The 16,170-nt window shown below is 43.4% G+C and overlaps 1 protein-coding gene across 1 annotated transcript in view; it reads left to right on the top strand.

Moving 5' to 3' along the window:
- Positions 1-947: 947 nt before the first annotated feature.
- The window catches only part of LOC121875257 (rap guanine nucleotide exchange factor 6-like), a gene marked incomplete at its 5' end in the record, with an annotated part of 52,885 nt that continues 37,662 nt past the window's right edge, over positions 948-16,170 (top strand). The window contains 1 exon segment of the mRNA XM_042379721.1: positions 948-1,873. Within this exon segment, the coding sequence (XP_042235655.1) occupies positions 1,805-1,873 (69 nt within the window).

The raw sequence follows: 16,170 nt of genomic DNA, 5'->3' as shown, positions 1-16,170 counted from the left end.
TCATTGTTGGCGTTATTACCATTGTTGTTATCGTCATCGTCATTCGTATTATTAGCCTTGTCACCTATTTTTGTCGTCGTTCTCGTCATTGTTGTTGCCATCGCCGTAGTCATTACTGTTGTCGTTGTCATTGTCGTCATTGTCATCAGCGTCATTATTGTTGTTGTCGTCATCGTCATTAGATGTCGTCATCATCGTCATCTCTATTATTTTCTACCTACCTGTGTTCTCTCTCTCTCTCTCTCTCTCGTTATGTTTACTGATAACTGTTAACACGAAACACAGGTAGGTGGAGCTGAACGTATTGATCTCCCTCCCCTTCCCTCTGCCCCTTTCCCTCCCCTTCACGTACATGGCTGTAAGCATGTTGTGTACGGTCACCTTCAAAAGACTTGCCGTTACTGTATGACCGACTGACATTCATCTGTGTTGGGTATTTGATATACTGTAATTGCATGAGAGTTAAATGTTACCCGAGTGTTACCCGAGTTACCCATGTGTTTCCTGACCTAGCCGTGTGTACTTGAGACATCTATGTATCCGTAAGTCACTGAGGTGTCCCTGCTGGCGGACCCGACCCTCTGTATATTCTAAACTTGGTTGATCATCCACATCTGTGACGAGTTGCCCAGCCGCTGCTCCTCCTCCCGACAGTGTACATCCTTGTATTCTCTCCCAGCACAAACATCACCGGCAACAACTGCACACCCAACAGGAGACCGTAATCTTCTGTTACAGAAATAATAACACCACAATATTTTATTTTTGTAATTGTAAGACTGAAGCTTTATTTTGATAAATTTTTCTCGCTCTGGTAATCCCTCGTGTTTCAAAGACTTGTGTTTTATTTTCGCAGTATTTCTCTTTGGGGGAATTTTTTTTGTAGTGTATCAGAATCCAAGAGTAAACTGATTGTGTGACTACATGTTATTTTATCTTCTTTGCAGGACGGGCGTGAGAGTGAGTCCACCAGGCCAGCGTTACCAAGTCACATGGAAAACGTTGCCTGACTTCACCTACCGTCGCCTGACTACACCTAGCGTCACCTGGTTACACTTACTGTGGTGTTAAGAGTTTCATCTGGAGTCGCCTGGACACGGATCACGTGGCTCCTGCGCTGTACGTCTCCCTATAAGCGGAAACGAGTGGTAGTGTCACAAATTATTGCCACAAAAATAATTGCCAACAAGAACCTACGTACAGCAGCCCGGTAATGCTTTGGTGACCTGTCGGTGTTATTGTTTAATATCAGATATTCGTCGTGACATTAGTTGTTGCAAGTTGATTGGAAGTTTGTGTTGACGAACTTAGAGGACTGTCAAGGAACTTGTCACTGAACCTCCACCTTAGGTATTGTGGCATGTTGACGGTGGCGGGGCAAGGATGGCCGTGTTAGGCAGCCCGTGGAGGGTCAGACCCGGGTCCTGCTGGCCCTGCCCCAACCGGGAAGAGGTCACCAGGTAACTATGGCGGGAATAGCCACTCAAGCTTAACCTGAACGCCGCCAGTGTAGACGAGAAGCATTAAACAGTGATTCATCAACTCGTGTGTTCCGAGGCTGAGTCTTAAGTCTATACACTCACACCTCAACTACAAGACTTGAAACAAAGCGAGGGTGTTGAGGCCTCCACAGTGCCCTCGTCGTGATTGCAATATCAAATAGCGCTCTCTACCTCCCGCGAGAGGTATTGTCGCTTTGGTCTGTGTTCCGTGAAGCATGGCGTGGGTGAGCAATCAAGAGTGTTAGAGTGAGAGGTGTGGTAGTGAGAGCGACGAGCGCTGCCCCTCGCGTGTCGCCGCCACCATGGACGACTACCACGACAAGAGGTTCATCCGGTCCCTCAGGGTCCAGCCTTCCAGTCGGACCCAGGAGGTAAGTGTCTTCCTCGTCTTCTTTATGCTGATGTTCATGTCTAAGAAAAACAACACCAACTTTACATGGTTAAATAAATCTTACAAACAACATACGTATATACCATTGCCATACAGAGGTACGACGGATACAACACTCACCTCCTGCCTTAAGGACTATTGGTTTGCTCCCGGGGCACACCTACTCCATTCACCTGTGAATGGATACCTAATTGTACTGTACATTTGGGGAAGGTGTAGTGCTAGCTACACTGCCTCCTTGTATATCAGAGGTTTAGTGTTCAGTGTGCTGTATCCGCACTGCCCCTGGGTGGCCGTCAGGCTGATTGGACCAACTTTTACTCTCTCATCATATACGGGGCGACCTGAAATAGTTATTAATAGTTTTAATTATGAGTTTTATTATAATTATTAGAGTTTGTTCTGTGGAGCAGTCCGCGTAATAGAAGTAGAGCCGTGTGGTGTGTTCTAACTCACATGCCATGCCATACGTCAGCTGGCTTCCTGTTCTGCGTGACCTCACTGTTCCTCGTGGTGCTTTGATAAACGAGAAAAAAGATTGTTGTTTGTCAGTATCCAACAGTGGGTTATACAATCCCCTCCGCTAAAAAGGGCCGGCCGCCATCCCGTAGGATTATGCAGTCTGCACCGACCTGAAGAGGATTATTGTTGACGTCATGATGAACATTCCCTACGTCAATGAAGAACTTTGCTGACGTCAGTTAGGGTTATTGCTGGTCATGAGGAACGCTCTGAAGTCGGGAAGAACACTGCTGACTGGTCACGAACAACACCTTGACACCAGGAATAACACTGCTGACGTCCTGGGAGAAATGTTGTAATATAATTTTTGGGGATGATAAGTCAATTTTCACTTCCGGCTGTTTGATCTGATGAGACACCCGGAAGCTAACCCAACCTAATCTAACCTATTATACCAGAATCTAATCTTGGATAACGTAACTTAACGCCCTCAGATAGTGTTTAATCATCAGGTGAAAATTGCTGAAATAGCTGGAGCTAATCTTATATATATATATATTGTCCTGTTGGTCAATATTCCCGCAGTAAACAACCCCATCGACCACAACTCACCCCATTGGCCGCGGTTTTTTTTTTCACCTTTGCTTTAAAAGGTTTTGGTCAGTAAACCAGCAGCGCGATTTCACAGAATTTACCAGCCATTACCCGGGAGCGATGAATCAGTCTCCTTCAAGTGGCGGTGTCAATACCTGCGGGTGGGGCGGCGCGGCGCTCTTATCAAATATCAATATGTGACGCCACCTGCTTATACTGTGCCACCCCCCCGGTTGCACACCTCCCCAGCCACACTTCCTCTTCCCCAGCCACACCTCCTCCTCCCCAGCCACACTTCCTCTTCCCACACGTCTTCCCACACCATCTCTCTCCTGCTACACGTCCTTCAGCCTCCATCCATCCCCTAACACACGTCGGTCCGTCTCCCATCCAATAGACAACCTCCCTGGACCAACATCCGCTAATAGGGTCAGCGGAATACGAAATATGACCCTCAAAACACCCACAAATGGGGTAGGGTAGGCTGTCCAGTGCCAGTGCCGACAGAGTGGTCAGCCAACCAGTAAACCAACTCTTAAGAAAATCGCTTAGAATTAACTAGCCCAAGACAATTTTAACACACAATTAGCTTAGCTAACCCGGAGCGAGGCGGTCAGCCTGCCTCCTGCCTCCTAAATTTCTTCAATTTCCTAACCATTAACCCAGTTCCTCCCCCCTCTAGCCTTCTTTCATCCCTGTTTTTCTCTCTAAAAAAAAAATCCCTCCCTTATCTCACGTCCTCCTGCCCCTCCGTCCCTCCTCTGCCACATGTCATCACTTGCCATGAGTCCTACTCTGCCAAAGTGACACCCCTGCCATCCCTGCTACACGTCCTACCTCCCACATCTCCAAACCTGTCATCCTCTATTACGACTGCATAAAATTTGCCACCGCAGATAAACCATTGCCCTTCGACTGTGTTGCTCTTTAAGACGTAACCTGGAGACGTTTGATTTTCCTCGTGGCTAAGAGATGTAAGAATGCATCTAACTGTCTGCCTGAAGTTGAAACACAAAATATGTCGAAAATATTATCAGAATACAGTGAGACTAACTTGATATAGATGCGTTTACCTATAGCCAGTTAAGGAGACATTTGTAATTGAATTGAGCCGTTCATTCAGGGACAAAAATTAACACGTTAAGAATTTTTGAGAATCTAGACATTGGCTCCTGGGGTCGGCGAAGATTACCAACCTGTAGGAGCTGTACAGATTTAGAGGAGAGGTTAGGTTAGGTTTGGTTAGGTTAGGTTATGATAGTGAGATGTTAAATGTTAAATATCTACGACTCCTGTTGTCTCGAAGGGCTGAAAAAAATGTCTTCCGTGGAGTCATTTTGTCTAACACCAAATCATGAAAATACTTTTTGGACCGAGTGTGTGTGTAGTTATTTGGTCTTACCTTTGTTTTATATGACCAGGATAGGTGTGGCCAGTGATGAGTGGCCAGTGATGGGTGGCCAGTGATGAGTGGCCAGTGATGGGTGGCCAGTGTTGGGTGGCCAGTGTTGAGTGGACAGTGTTAGGTGGCCAGTGATGGGTGGCCAGTGTTAGGTGGCCAGTGATGGGTGGCCAGTGTAGGGGCAGCGGCAGGAGCATCATGGTATCCACCCTCCGTCTATCATTTGTACGGTTGATTGTAGGTCACGTCCTCTGACCTTATGCTGGGACTGCGCGCGTGTGTGTGTGTGTGTGTGTTTTCCAGAGTTCAAGTATCTGTATGCATATATATGTAACGTAGTATGGTATGTGTACCTGTATATATGTGAGTAAGAGAGAGAGAGGGAGAGCGATTGTGTGAGAAAGTGAGAGAGTGGGTCGTGAGTGCACTGTTCTAGTACCCTACCCTGCCGGCGGCGTGTCCTGGGGTAGGAGGAAGCAGCAGGTGTGGTGTGACGGGGTGCGGGTGTGAGGGATGTGGTCATGTCTCGGTTGCAGAGGTCAGGACACGCCTGGGAAGAAGAACGCTCTAGGAAACCGCCTGCCGACGCCTGTGATACTACCTGTCAGGAATACACGGTCACCAGTGGCAGCGCCGTCACGGCCGCCTCCCGGAGACCCTGTTTCTAATTTAGACAAGATTTTGTTAATAGCTAAAATAAAATACGTAATTTGGATCACGTGAAGACTAGACACCCTCTTACATCACCTGATGAATAAACACTTTAACTCTGTTCTAACGTAACCTAATCTAAGTTAACCTACCACCCCTCCCCCCTCTCCCATGAAATAAGCTAGGGTGCATAATCTTCACTTGTTTTCGTAACTCAGTGATGTCAGTTTTATATGAAGGGTGTTTAATATACCGAGAACTTTAATACCTTAAACTGAAACGCTATGGTAAGTTTTGTTTTAGCAAAATTTAAATGAAATACCATAACTCGCACGAGTGTACAAATATCACGGTGATTAATGACTAAGGTGATAGAGGCACTATCACCCTGTTTAGTCCAGTTGTAACAAGGTGGTAAGTTATGGCCGAGGCGTCAGGTCTTGTACTAGTGGCACTCTCCCTAGTTGGTGTGCGCGAGGTGTGAGTAGTACTGTTTGTGTTATGGCGCTGAAAGAAAAGAGACGTTGGTAGTACTGTTTGTGTTATGGCGCTGAAAGAAAAGAGACGTTGGTAGTACTGTTTGTGTTATGGCGCTGAAAGAAAGATATGTTGGTAACACTGAGTTATAGAGCTAGAATAAGACAGACATTTTGGTAACAGTGCAGGAAAGCGTGATGGTACTGGCAGAAACGGAGGGAAAGAGGTGAACATGGCAGTCCCCTCACCTCCCACCTATTGGCCTTCCGCTGTATTCACTCCACCACTCTACCTGATTGACTGTCACTGTTTTACACTTTATTTCTTCTGGACAGCTGTCAACTCGGGTGGATGACAGTGCGAGTTGAAATTTTGCTGTTGGTGTCTGCTAGAACCCATGCTTAAACTATACCTCTAAATTTTCGTTATTTGTATTCATTACGGTGTTTGTCCTACACAATGACACCTGTAGTCTTTCATTATGATTTGCACTGTATCGTTAAACATTACTGAAAGGGCGATTGTTATATACCTTCTGTATCGTATTTGTCCACTGTATTCCTTACTATTGTATTTAATCATGACACGTCTTATTATCGCTGACGACTGTATCCTGCCCCCACTGTCCTGCCACATCCTTGCAGTCTATCATGCTAAAGGATGGTGCAAACAGAGACACGAGGCTAAAATAAACTTGTTTGATGACTGGTCGTGGGTCATAACTCCCAAGCGTTAGTCACATTTCTTTTAATTTAGTAAACAGGAGTTGAATCATGCACGAGTAAAAATTTCAGTGACAAATATTTCGGCGTGTGTATTTTGCTGTGCATTTGATGTATTTGGCTGTATATATGTGTTGTATTTGGGTGTTGTATATGCGATGTATTTGGGTGTTGTATATGTTATGTATTTAATTCAGCTGTAGTACAAAGACCCAGGATGTATGAAGATAAAGACATTAAACTCGTTTATTTTCTACATATGCAATTATCTTCAATTTATAAATTTGTTGGTTAGGTTAGGTTAGGTTAAGCTGGGTTAGGTTATTTTAAGTTACGTTACGTTACGTTGGGTTACGTTACGTTAGGTGTGGTGTGATGTGGTTAGGTCTGTTTGGATGTGGTAAGGTTAGGTTGGGTTATTTTAATTTAGTTTGCGTTGGTTAGGTTACGTTATGTTGGTTTGCGTTGGTTAGGTTAGGTTAGGTTAAGGGATGAGTTCATGGCGGGGCGCTTAAGGAAGTAAAAAATGAACACGTGAGGAAATTAGAGAAAAAATACAAATATACGCATTTTTTTTTCAATTTACAACTAGAAGTAATTGGAGTAAGGATATGGTAGAAGGCCAAATACCTTAATGGTTATATAAGGTACATATACCCCGCCATGGGAACGGATGAGGTAAAGGTAACTGTATTTTCTTCGAGTCGTAATTGATAGTTGTGTGACGGCTTATATTCTCTTGTCTGCTGTTTTTCATGTTGTTTAAATCCGCTGTGTGTAATTTAGCGCCATCGTGAAAGTATGTCCTGATTTTAAAGCTCTATGCCGCTGTGTGTAATTTAGCGCCATCGTGAAAGTATGCCCTGATTTTAAAGCTCTATGCCGCTGTGTGTAATTTAGCGCCATCGTGAAAGTATGCCTTGATTTTAAAGCTCTATGTATTAAAATTTGGGCAATCCTTTTCGTTGAACTTATACATGTCTCTCGCGTAGTTCAGAGACATGAAAAATTTATAAAACATTTCAGGTATAGTTTAAGTTAAAATAAAATACTCAACCTAAAATTATGAAAGTTTGCACTGAATTTGGAGACTACAAATGTGTATAAAATATTAGTTATAGTTCAAAAGTTCAAATGTCTTACTTTACATAAAATTATTAATGTTTGGAACGTTGAGAGACCTGCAAACTCGTATGTACCATTGCAATTAAATGTTAAATATAAGCATTAAATCCAAACATCGCTCAATGTAAAGTTCTGAAAGTTAGCAGAATATCGGGAGGCTTGAGAACGTGTGAAATTAGCGCGGATAAATAAAGTCGGGACTCTAGTAGGCGAGACTTTTAAAGGTCCAGGAAGCGTGTAATGCTGTACATCCTCCCGGGCATGACCTCTGACCTCTGGTGTTGTCCCGGGGGTGGAGGAGGGACGCACCAGTCACACACACACACACCTACTGCTGCCGTGGTTGTCTGTGGTAGCTTAGTGATGGTAGTGGGGTCATGTTGTGGTGGTGGTGGTGGTAGTGTTGGTAGTGGGGTCATTTTGTTGTGGTAGTGGTTGTGATGGTAGTGGGGCCATGTTGTTGTGGTAGTAGTGGTTGTAGTCTTGTTGTTTTTGTTTATAGTGGTGGTAGTAATCCTTCAATTGTGATTATTAGTGGTAGTATTTACGTAGAGTTATGGTTGTTGTTGTTGGTGGTAGTGGTTAGCTCGATGGCATTGTAACCTTTTCCCTGGATCACCTACCTCTCCCCTCCCCCCCACACTTACCCCGTCTCCCTCCCTTAAAGGTAATAGTTTCAATATATGAGTGGGTAGCCGGGAGACAGGTGAGAGGGAGAGAGGTACTGGTATGGGTCACTGGGCTACGGCGGCGTTCAACCCACCTGGTACTACAGTAGCTGGCGACCACTTCTCTGCATCTCCTTCAGCGTCACCTTCCTCATCACCTGCATCTTTAATACTTACCATCGTCATCACCACCTTTATTACCATTAATTTTATCATAACAGTCATCAGTGCTGAAATAAATGTGATCATATCCTCAATATCGACCTCATTGTCGTCATTATATCATTATCTAGTCATTATCATTATGCTTATTTTTCATACTGCTGTACAATGTAAAAAGAAGTGTGTGTAATGACTTCGAAATATGTGTCTGTCTCGGTTTGTCTGTCCGTCGGTCTGTTTATCGGTCAACGTATTAAAGTTTTGGTATCGGAACCGTAACTTGACTGTCCTTGTAGCGATGACTATACCATGGTGTGGGTCCAGTACTCTACCCTTCAGGCCTTCGGGAAAGTTCTCTATTCATTTTGAGGTCACTGGGTCAGAGATGAAGGTCATTCTTCTGCAGACACTTGCTGAATTTTGGATTGGTCTGGTCGAGGTCACCGTCACCTGGATAAACAAAACAAGGTGTGTGTGCATCATTGAGGTTGTGAAATGTTTATTAATATCACAGAAATTTGGGGAGATGTTGAAGTGAACGAACTTTCTGACACAGTTGATCATGGTTAGTGAAGATGGTATAGACGTAGGAAGAGAAAGATTGGTAAAATGTATTAATCGGAGTTAGGAGATAGAAAGAATAAGGAAGATGGGCTGATGGACAAATTATAACTAAGGAGGGAAGGAAATATATAGAGGAAGCAATAGTGTACGTGAGGACAGGAACACGTGTAGGATATTACAGCAGTTTACAGCAAAGGATGGGAGATTCTTTGTTTACTCTTCGTTTCAGCCATCCTGTAGTAGAGGGAAACAGCTTAAATTAAAAAAAAATGAAAATAAAAGAATCGTACATGATAGGTTTTATTAGGACAGGTCGTATTGACACTTAGTCCTTGTACCTTGGTCCAATAAGACAATATTTTAAATTTAGTTCCCATTCAATTTTTAGGAAGTCAAATGTGCATCCAAAACACATATATTGGCACACAGTTCCCCAGTGTTAAATGCCGTGAAGATGATAATGTATGTGACAAAAAAGGACATCTTGTGACAAACTAAAAACTAGATTATTTGAAATTTGTCGATTCGTGTTAACTTGATGGAGGTGTAGGTCAAAAACTCACAATATTACGTCTTCTCGCGTCACACCCTCACATTATGGCCACTATAGAGGCTATTTTGTTCTCATATATTTGTTTACTGTCACGATAATAGACATAAACAGATTTTTAGATTTGTTGCTTTTATATACATTACAAGTCAGGGATCAGGAAAAGGTGAATGGTAAGACTGAATAGACTGGCGAGTGTTGTTTCTGGTTCAAATGGTTTCTCCTCTGTACCACAAACTGTAAAATGAAAATTGTACAAATACATTCTACAAACATTTATTACTGTACAATGTTTATATCGTTGGAATTTCTAGTTTACGTTGTCGGTGTTTATGTAACTAACCTAATTAGCCTTTGCCCATGTCTGACTAATTACACAAAAAGCAGAAAAAATATAACAGACTAATTTTTGTCGAAGAACAGAACAGGTTATATTGTTTATGTTTTATTAAATTTTATAAACTGTGTGTCTTATTCTGTGTGTGTGTGTGTGTGTGTGTGTGTGTGTGTGTGTGTGTGTGTGTGTGTGTGTGTGTGTGTGTGTGTGTGTGTGTGTGTGTGTGTGTGTGTGTGTGTGTGTCCTCGTCATATCCCTCACCGTAAACATACCATATTTATCCTGTTAAACATAGTATCCTTTCTACAGGCCATATTTACCATGCTATTAATGGCATTCCTCATCCTGTATTCAGAATATAAACCTTGTAATAAAACACAGAGGACAGAATAACAATAGGTTTACATAAAACAGTTAGGGAGAGGTTACGTTAGCTTTTGCCCTGTGGATCGCTTGGTTTGAGCTCGAGGCGCCCCCAGTCGACCCAGTTGTGAATAAGCATCGGATTTTAGTTTGGGTGGTGAAGGAGGATGAGTACAGTGGTGGCTACTTTGCCTCCTTGTGTACCGTAATCGCACTGCTCTCAAAGGGACGTCAGGCCAATGGGATCCTACCTTCCTGCTAGGTCTAGGTGAGGGCGCTAGGCTAGGGTGAGATTAGGCCAAGTTGAAGTCAGGCTTGGGTAAGGTTAGGTCAAGTTGAAGTCAGGCTTGGGTGAGGTTGGGTCAAGTTGAAGTCAGGCTTGGGTGAGGTTGGGTCAAGTTGAAGTTAGGCTAGTGTGAGGTTAGTCCAAGTTGGGTTCGGTTCCTGTGTTTGTTGTTAATGAGTTCCTGTACACGGAACCTCCCTCTCACTACACCTCTCACTACACCTCTCACTACACCTCTCTTTATCAGTGACAGAGATGTAAGTGCACCCTTTATCCGCTCACTGCCTTAGTTACCAATCCCAGTTAAAGAAAGAGGATGCTAGGTACTCATTATCAAGGTTTGTTACACATTTTCTTCACTAATTTCATTGACTCAGACAAATTGGGATGTTGACACCTGCTCATTATAAAGATATACCGCGTGTTCTAAATTATCACCTGGCGTCACTGGGAGCGTGAAGATGCTAGAGCTACTGTCCGTATCGTGAAGATATTTTTTACTCAACCAAGTTACTCGTGGTCTTGAGGTCACGAGTTACTCAACCATTGATGTTTCTGCGTGTTACCAGATCATGGCGTTACAATTTATTTACCCAATGACTTTTTAAGGCTTCACCTGGTCCTAGTGGTAGTGAAGGTGACACTGGTGGGGAGGTCAAGGGTAACGGAGGTGGGAGGTGACGGGGTCAGCAACGTGGAGGCTGGGAGGATGAGGTAACCTTGACCCACATCACCCCTCCCACTCTCCTTCCTCTCTCAAATCCTCTCCCTACATTCTCACTTCCCTCCTCTCCCGTCTCACTTTTCATCGTCCTCTCCCTTACTTTCACCTCTCCTCCTCTCTCTTACTCTTTCCCTCTTCCCCTCCTCCACTATCTCCTTTCCTCCCTCAGTCTTCCTTCTCTCTCTCTCTCTTCCTCCCCCTCACTCTCCCACGCCCTTGCAGTGTTAGGAGACAGGATGATGAATTGTAATGAAGGAGAGAAATGAGATGTGTAATTTTTATGGCCTTACAGGTAATTGTGGTGGTGATGGTGAGTGGTGGTTGTGGTAGTTGTTTGTGATGATGTTGGTGTATTGTTGTGGTGTTTGTTGGTGGTTGTGGTGATGGTTGTGTTGTGTGAAGGCTGTTGTGGTGGTTAGGTATTGTAGTGGTGACTGAGGATGGTAGTTATGGTGGGTGATGATGGTAGTTATGGTGGGTGATGATGGTAGTTATGGTGGGTGATGATGGTAGTTATGGTGGGTGATGATGGTAGTTATGATGGATGATGGTAGTTGGGGTGGGTGATGGTGGTAGTTATAGTGGGTGAAAGTGGATGCTGTAGACAAGTGTTTTCACGGCATTACATTGATACTTAATGGTAACAGTGGTAAGCTATGGTGGATTGTGGTTGTTATGGATGGGTTGTGGTTGTTACGGATGAGTGATGGTTGTTGATGTTGTGGTTGTTGCCTATTGTGGTTGTTATGGATGAGTGATGGGTTGTGGTGGTTACGGATGAGTGGTGGATTTTGGTTGGATGAGAGAGAGATAGATTATGATTAAAGATAAAAATTATACGCAAACAAAAGTATTAATTCAGTCATATTTATTTAATATTATCAATCATGGAACAGATATATCCTCCTATAATGGCTATTGTTAACAGGTCCTGATGGTAATAATGTCACTATGAATAACTTAATTCCTTTTGATGATTTTGTAAGTTTTGTAATGTTAAACGATACAGGGGACAAGCGGCTGCCGACCCCGAATGATCCATTATACGTAATTTGATTTTTGTCTGACGTGATGCGTCACTGACCTCAGACAATGTGATGTATTTAATTTTGAATGTTTGTATGTTACGAAAGTGTTAATGTGAAAAGAAAATTTGTTAAATCGGTTGAATTTCCTGAAGACTTGGCGCTCCAGCTTATTTCACCTAAGGATTAGACATTAACGCTATCTTTATCTTACTGAACCAGGTAGCGTTAGGGTGGTTAATCTTCATGGGTGTCTAATCTTCAGTTAAGGGGGTGATAGTGTGTGTGTGTGTGTGTGTGCGCGCGCGCGCGCGCGCCAGAGGTTTTGTGGTTAGTACCGTGATGAGTTAGTGACTGGAGTGAGACGGATGAGTATACACGTTACGACTTGGGTCTAAACGTCTATGGAAATCAAATGTTTTTTATTTATTATATTTACATAATTATACTCATTGATAGATGTACTGTAATAGGTGGAGGGGGGTGACTGAAATATGTTTTGAAAGTAAAGGTGAATATAAAAGTCTAATTTCTTAAAACAGTTTTGGAAGACACATTTTAAAAGTCTCAGATATATGAAGTGTTTGTCAAGTTTTGTTTGTGTGTGTGTGTGTGTGTGTGTGTGTGTGTGTGTGTGTGTGTGTGTGTGTGTGTGTGTGTGTGTGTGTGTGTGTGTGTGTGTGTAAAGCACCAACGTCGGAAAGACGCTGCCACAGCCCCTCCCGCACTAGATGCAGCCCTCCACATATGCAACGAATGTAGACCAACCTGGGTGACATCCCTAATAACTCATATCTTTGTATCATAGCTGGATGATCGTCATACTCGATTCCGAGTGACAGTAAAGAAGTAGTAGAAGTGTGTGTGTGTGTTAAGCAGTAAGTTTGTTCACAGTACCAGGTGTGTGAGGAGTCTGCTCCTAGCTATACTTCTCCTCTAACAAACCTGTCACCTTATGACTTAATCTTATGAGTTAATCTGTGAACCTTCAGCCCTCTATCCATAAGGTCCATAATGCTCTGCCTGGGTCTTCTCCTCCTCCTCTTCTTCCTCCTAGGTGTTAACGGGGTCATTAAGGTGAGCTGGAGTTAACGACCGTGCAATAACTCTCCTTCTGGTGGTGTTACGAAAGTTGGCGATATTTGTGTGGGCTGTGAGGGGCGTGTGTTACTGTGTTATGGGTGTACACACACACACTCTGGCCATGTTTGTAGTGTGTTATTATTAGTGTTGAGTGTGTGTCTGTGTTTCTTGAATCTTGGGTAAACATACACACATTTATACACACATATATGCACACATGCAGCATCTATACACACACACACACACTGATTTATGCACTGTACAGCCCTGTAAATGTATTGAACGTATATTATTATGTTAAAATCACACGTAAGTTTGTATATTTTCAGTCACCGGCTGCAACTCTATTAATAAACCGTTTATTATTATTATTATCAATATTATTATTTATTATTATTATCAATATTATTATTATTTATTATTATTACTACTACACACATTTTTACATACATAGATACATACACATGCACTTATCTATACATACATACTATACATACATAGATACATACATACTATACATACATACTGTACATACATACACACATACATACCCTTCACTTTCGGCAACTTAGGGACACAATTTTATCCGAACACAAAAACCTCATTACCTGAAGATTAGAAACCCCAGCTAATTTACCTTAAAGCTACCGTAACCTAAGCTAACCCTTAATAAACCAATGTAACCTAACCTAACTCTAGATAGCGTTAGGGTGTTTAATCATTAGGTGATCTCACAAACATTACGGGAATAACTCTTATGTATTCTCACCTGAAAAAATGAGGGTCAAAGGTCACAAGTCGTAGTATGCGGAAGGTGATGAGTAAATCCTCCGTGACCTTACTGTTACGTGGGCGGTCAAGAGCAACAGCCTTACCTTTTTGACCTCTGACCTATCACGTCTAAAAATACCTCTCTGGGGACGACCCTTCAGAATATATCAAGCAGCCAATATTGTAAGACGAAAACCTTTATTTCCTGTTAGTCTGTGAAGAAGTTGTTGTTTAATGTGAAGATGACTTGGTAAATGGTGTGTGGTGGCGAGAGGTGACATTGCCATAGTTTATTGTTGGTAGTTTTTGACCACCAATGTCGCCAGGTTTTATTTTGCCCCAATTATCAACAATTACGAAGCCGACTAAAATTACCATTCAGACGATAAAAATGTCGAATTCTACTTCCTTCTTAAATATAACGAAGATAGACCTCAGAAATTACTACACTAAGAACGGCTTAAACTCCAACATTTATACTGGTCGGCTCACACAGCTGGTCCTTATAGTTATGAACGGTCGGAATATTCCGGGTAACCGTGACAAGCTGTGTGTGGGTGTGTGTAGTTGGGTGGTAGTATTGTTGTTGGTAGAACCTTACAACAATGAGTGTGTTCTGCAGCCCACAGTTCCCCTTTACACACACACAGCCCCATACTTACAAGGCTTGGTGGGCGGGGAGGGTGGTGGAGCTATGACTGTGCTGTTTTCATTGTCTCGTGGGTGAGGATGGCCCACGGAAATGACCTAAAAGCGTGCGTGGCCAAAAAGCGGAAGTAGGTAACACACAGGCATGGCCAACACACGGGCATGGCCAGAAAGTTGGTATTGGTTATGTACGGGAATGGCTAGGGTACTATGTGGAAGTGGCTAAAATAACATGAATGGCCTGCACACGGGAACGGCTAATTCTCGAGCGTAGGTGTAAAATAAAATTGTCCCAAAAGAGTAAAGTAGCTAGAACACTAGTACGTGTTTAACATAGAATTATCCACCCTGTAATGGCCAATTATATCAAAATGGCCCCTAAACCGCCTCAAATTACGTAGCTAATACTAAAACCAAAAGTCGGCGTTAACTAATACAGTGAACCGGGCCATTGAGGTAGGAGGTAATTTTGGAGTTTGATGACTTTTAACAACCCCCCCCAAGATAATTTTTCACGACGATCAGAGTTCAATTACTCAATGTTAACAATGATTTGTGTCCTTTGTGAGATCAGTTAGGCATTGGAAAGTTTGTACACCTCGTTATGAGTGTTATTAATCACCTCATAAATACCAGGAATGAAGGATTTACGACAATTGCCTGAAGTAAACTACCTTCAATTATGGAATGGAGATTGTGATTAAAAATTGAAGAGTTAATTGGAGTTATTTGTCGGGCATTTGTTATTGTTGTGATAGTTGATGTTTCTATTTAACTTCAGCCGTAGTTGGGTTGATGTCTGTGGCCGGGGTAGAGGCGGGGGGGGAGGGGGGTCTCAGTGGTAGAGCAATGGTGTCTTCCATGGCAGACGCTCGGTCATCTCTTGGTTGGTCAGAGATATAGGGTGTTCTGTGGTAGGTGTGGGTACTCTGTTGCAGGGAAAGGGGGTCTTGTGTGGTAGAGATGATGTCTTCTGAGGCAGATGGGTCTCGTCTGCGGCAGTTTTGAGTCTTTTGTGGCAGAGGGACGCCGTCTGTGTGGCAGGTTGGGGTCGTCTGTGGCAGAGAGGGGGGAGGGGGCTCCTTCAGTTGTTATTTCCCGTGGTTGCTGCTCCTAACTCTCTCACCATTGTTCCAATCCACTTGAAAGTTATTACGGTAAAAATGTGTAAATACTGCCGGTTACTAGACGTGAGGAGGGCGTGACGGAAGAGACGTGAGGAGGGCGTGACGGGAAGAGACGTGAGGAGGGCGTGACGGGAAGAGACGTGAGGAGGGCGTGACGGGAAGAGACGTGAGGAGGGCGTGACGGAAGAGACGTGAGGAGGGCGTGGTGGGGGAAGAGACAAGAAGAGGATGTTATGGGGAAGAGACGTCTGGATGAAAGGGTGGGGAAAAGACGAGAGGAATGGATGAGATAGGGAGAAAACGTGAGGAAGGCGTGGTGGGGAAGAGACATGTTCCTGGTGATGGTGTATGGTGAGGGTGTGGTGTGATGGCGATGAGTTATTGTGAGTATGTGGTGAAATGATAGTGAGGTTTTCTGTTGGAGTGATGATGAGCAGTTAGTGTATTAATGACAAGTAATAACATCCGTAATCCTCACTCTCACACACATCACCCGCCAGCCATACACCAGCATCCGCCTCCCGTAGTCAACATCC

The sequence above is a fragment of the Homarus americanus genome, unplaced genomic scaffold, assembly GCF_018991925.1.
Source record: "Homarus americanus isolate GMGI-L3 unplaced genomic scaffold, GMGI_Hamer_2.0 scaffold14532, whole genome shotgun sequence".
NCBI classification, from domain to species: Eukaryota; Metazoa; Arthropoda; class Malacostraca; order Decapoda; family Nephropidae; genus Homarus; species Homarus americanus.
The sequence above is the reverse complement of the archived record's forward strand: the minus strand, read 5'-3'. Positions and strand labels throughout refer to the sequence as shown.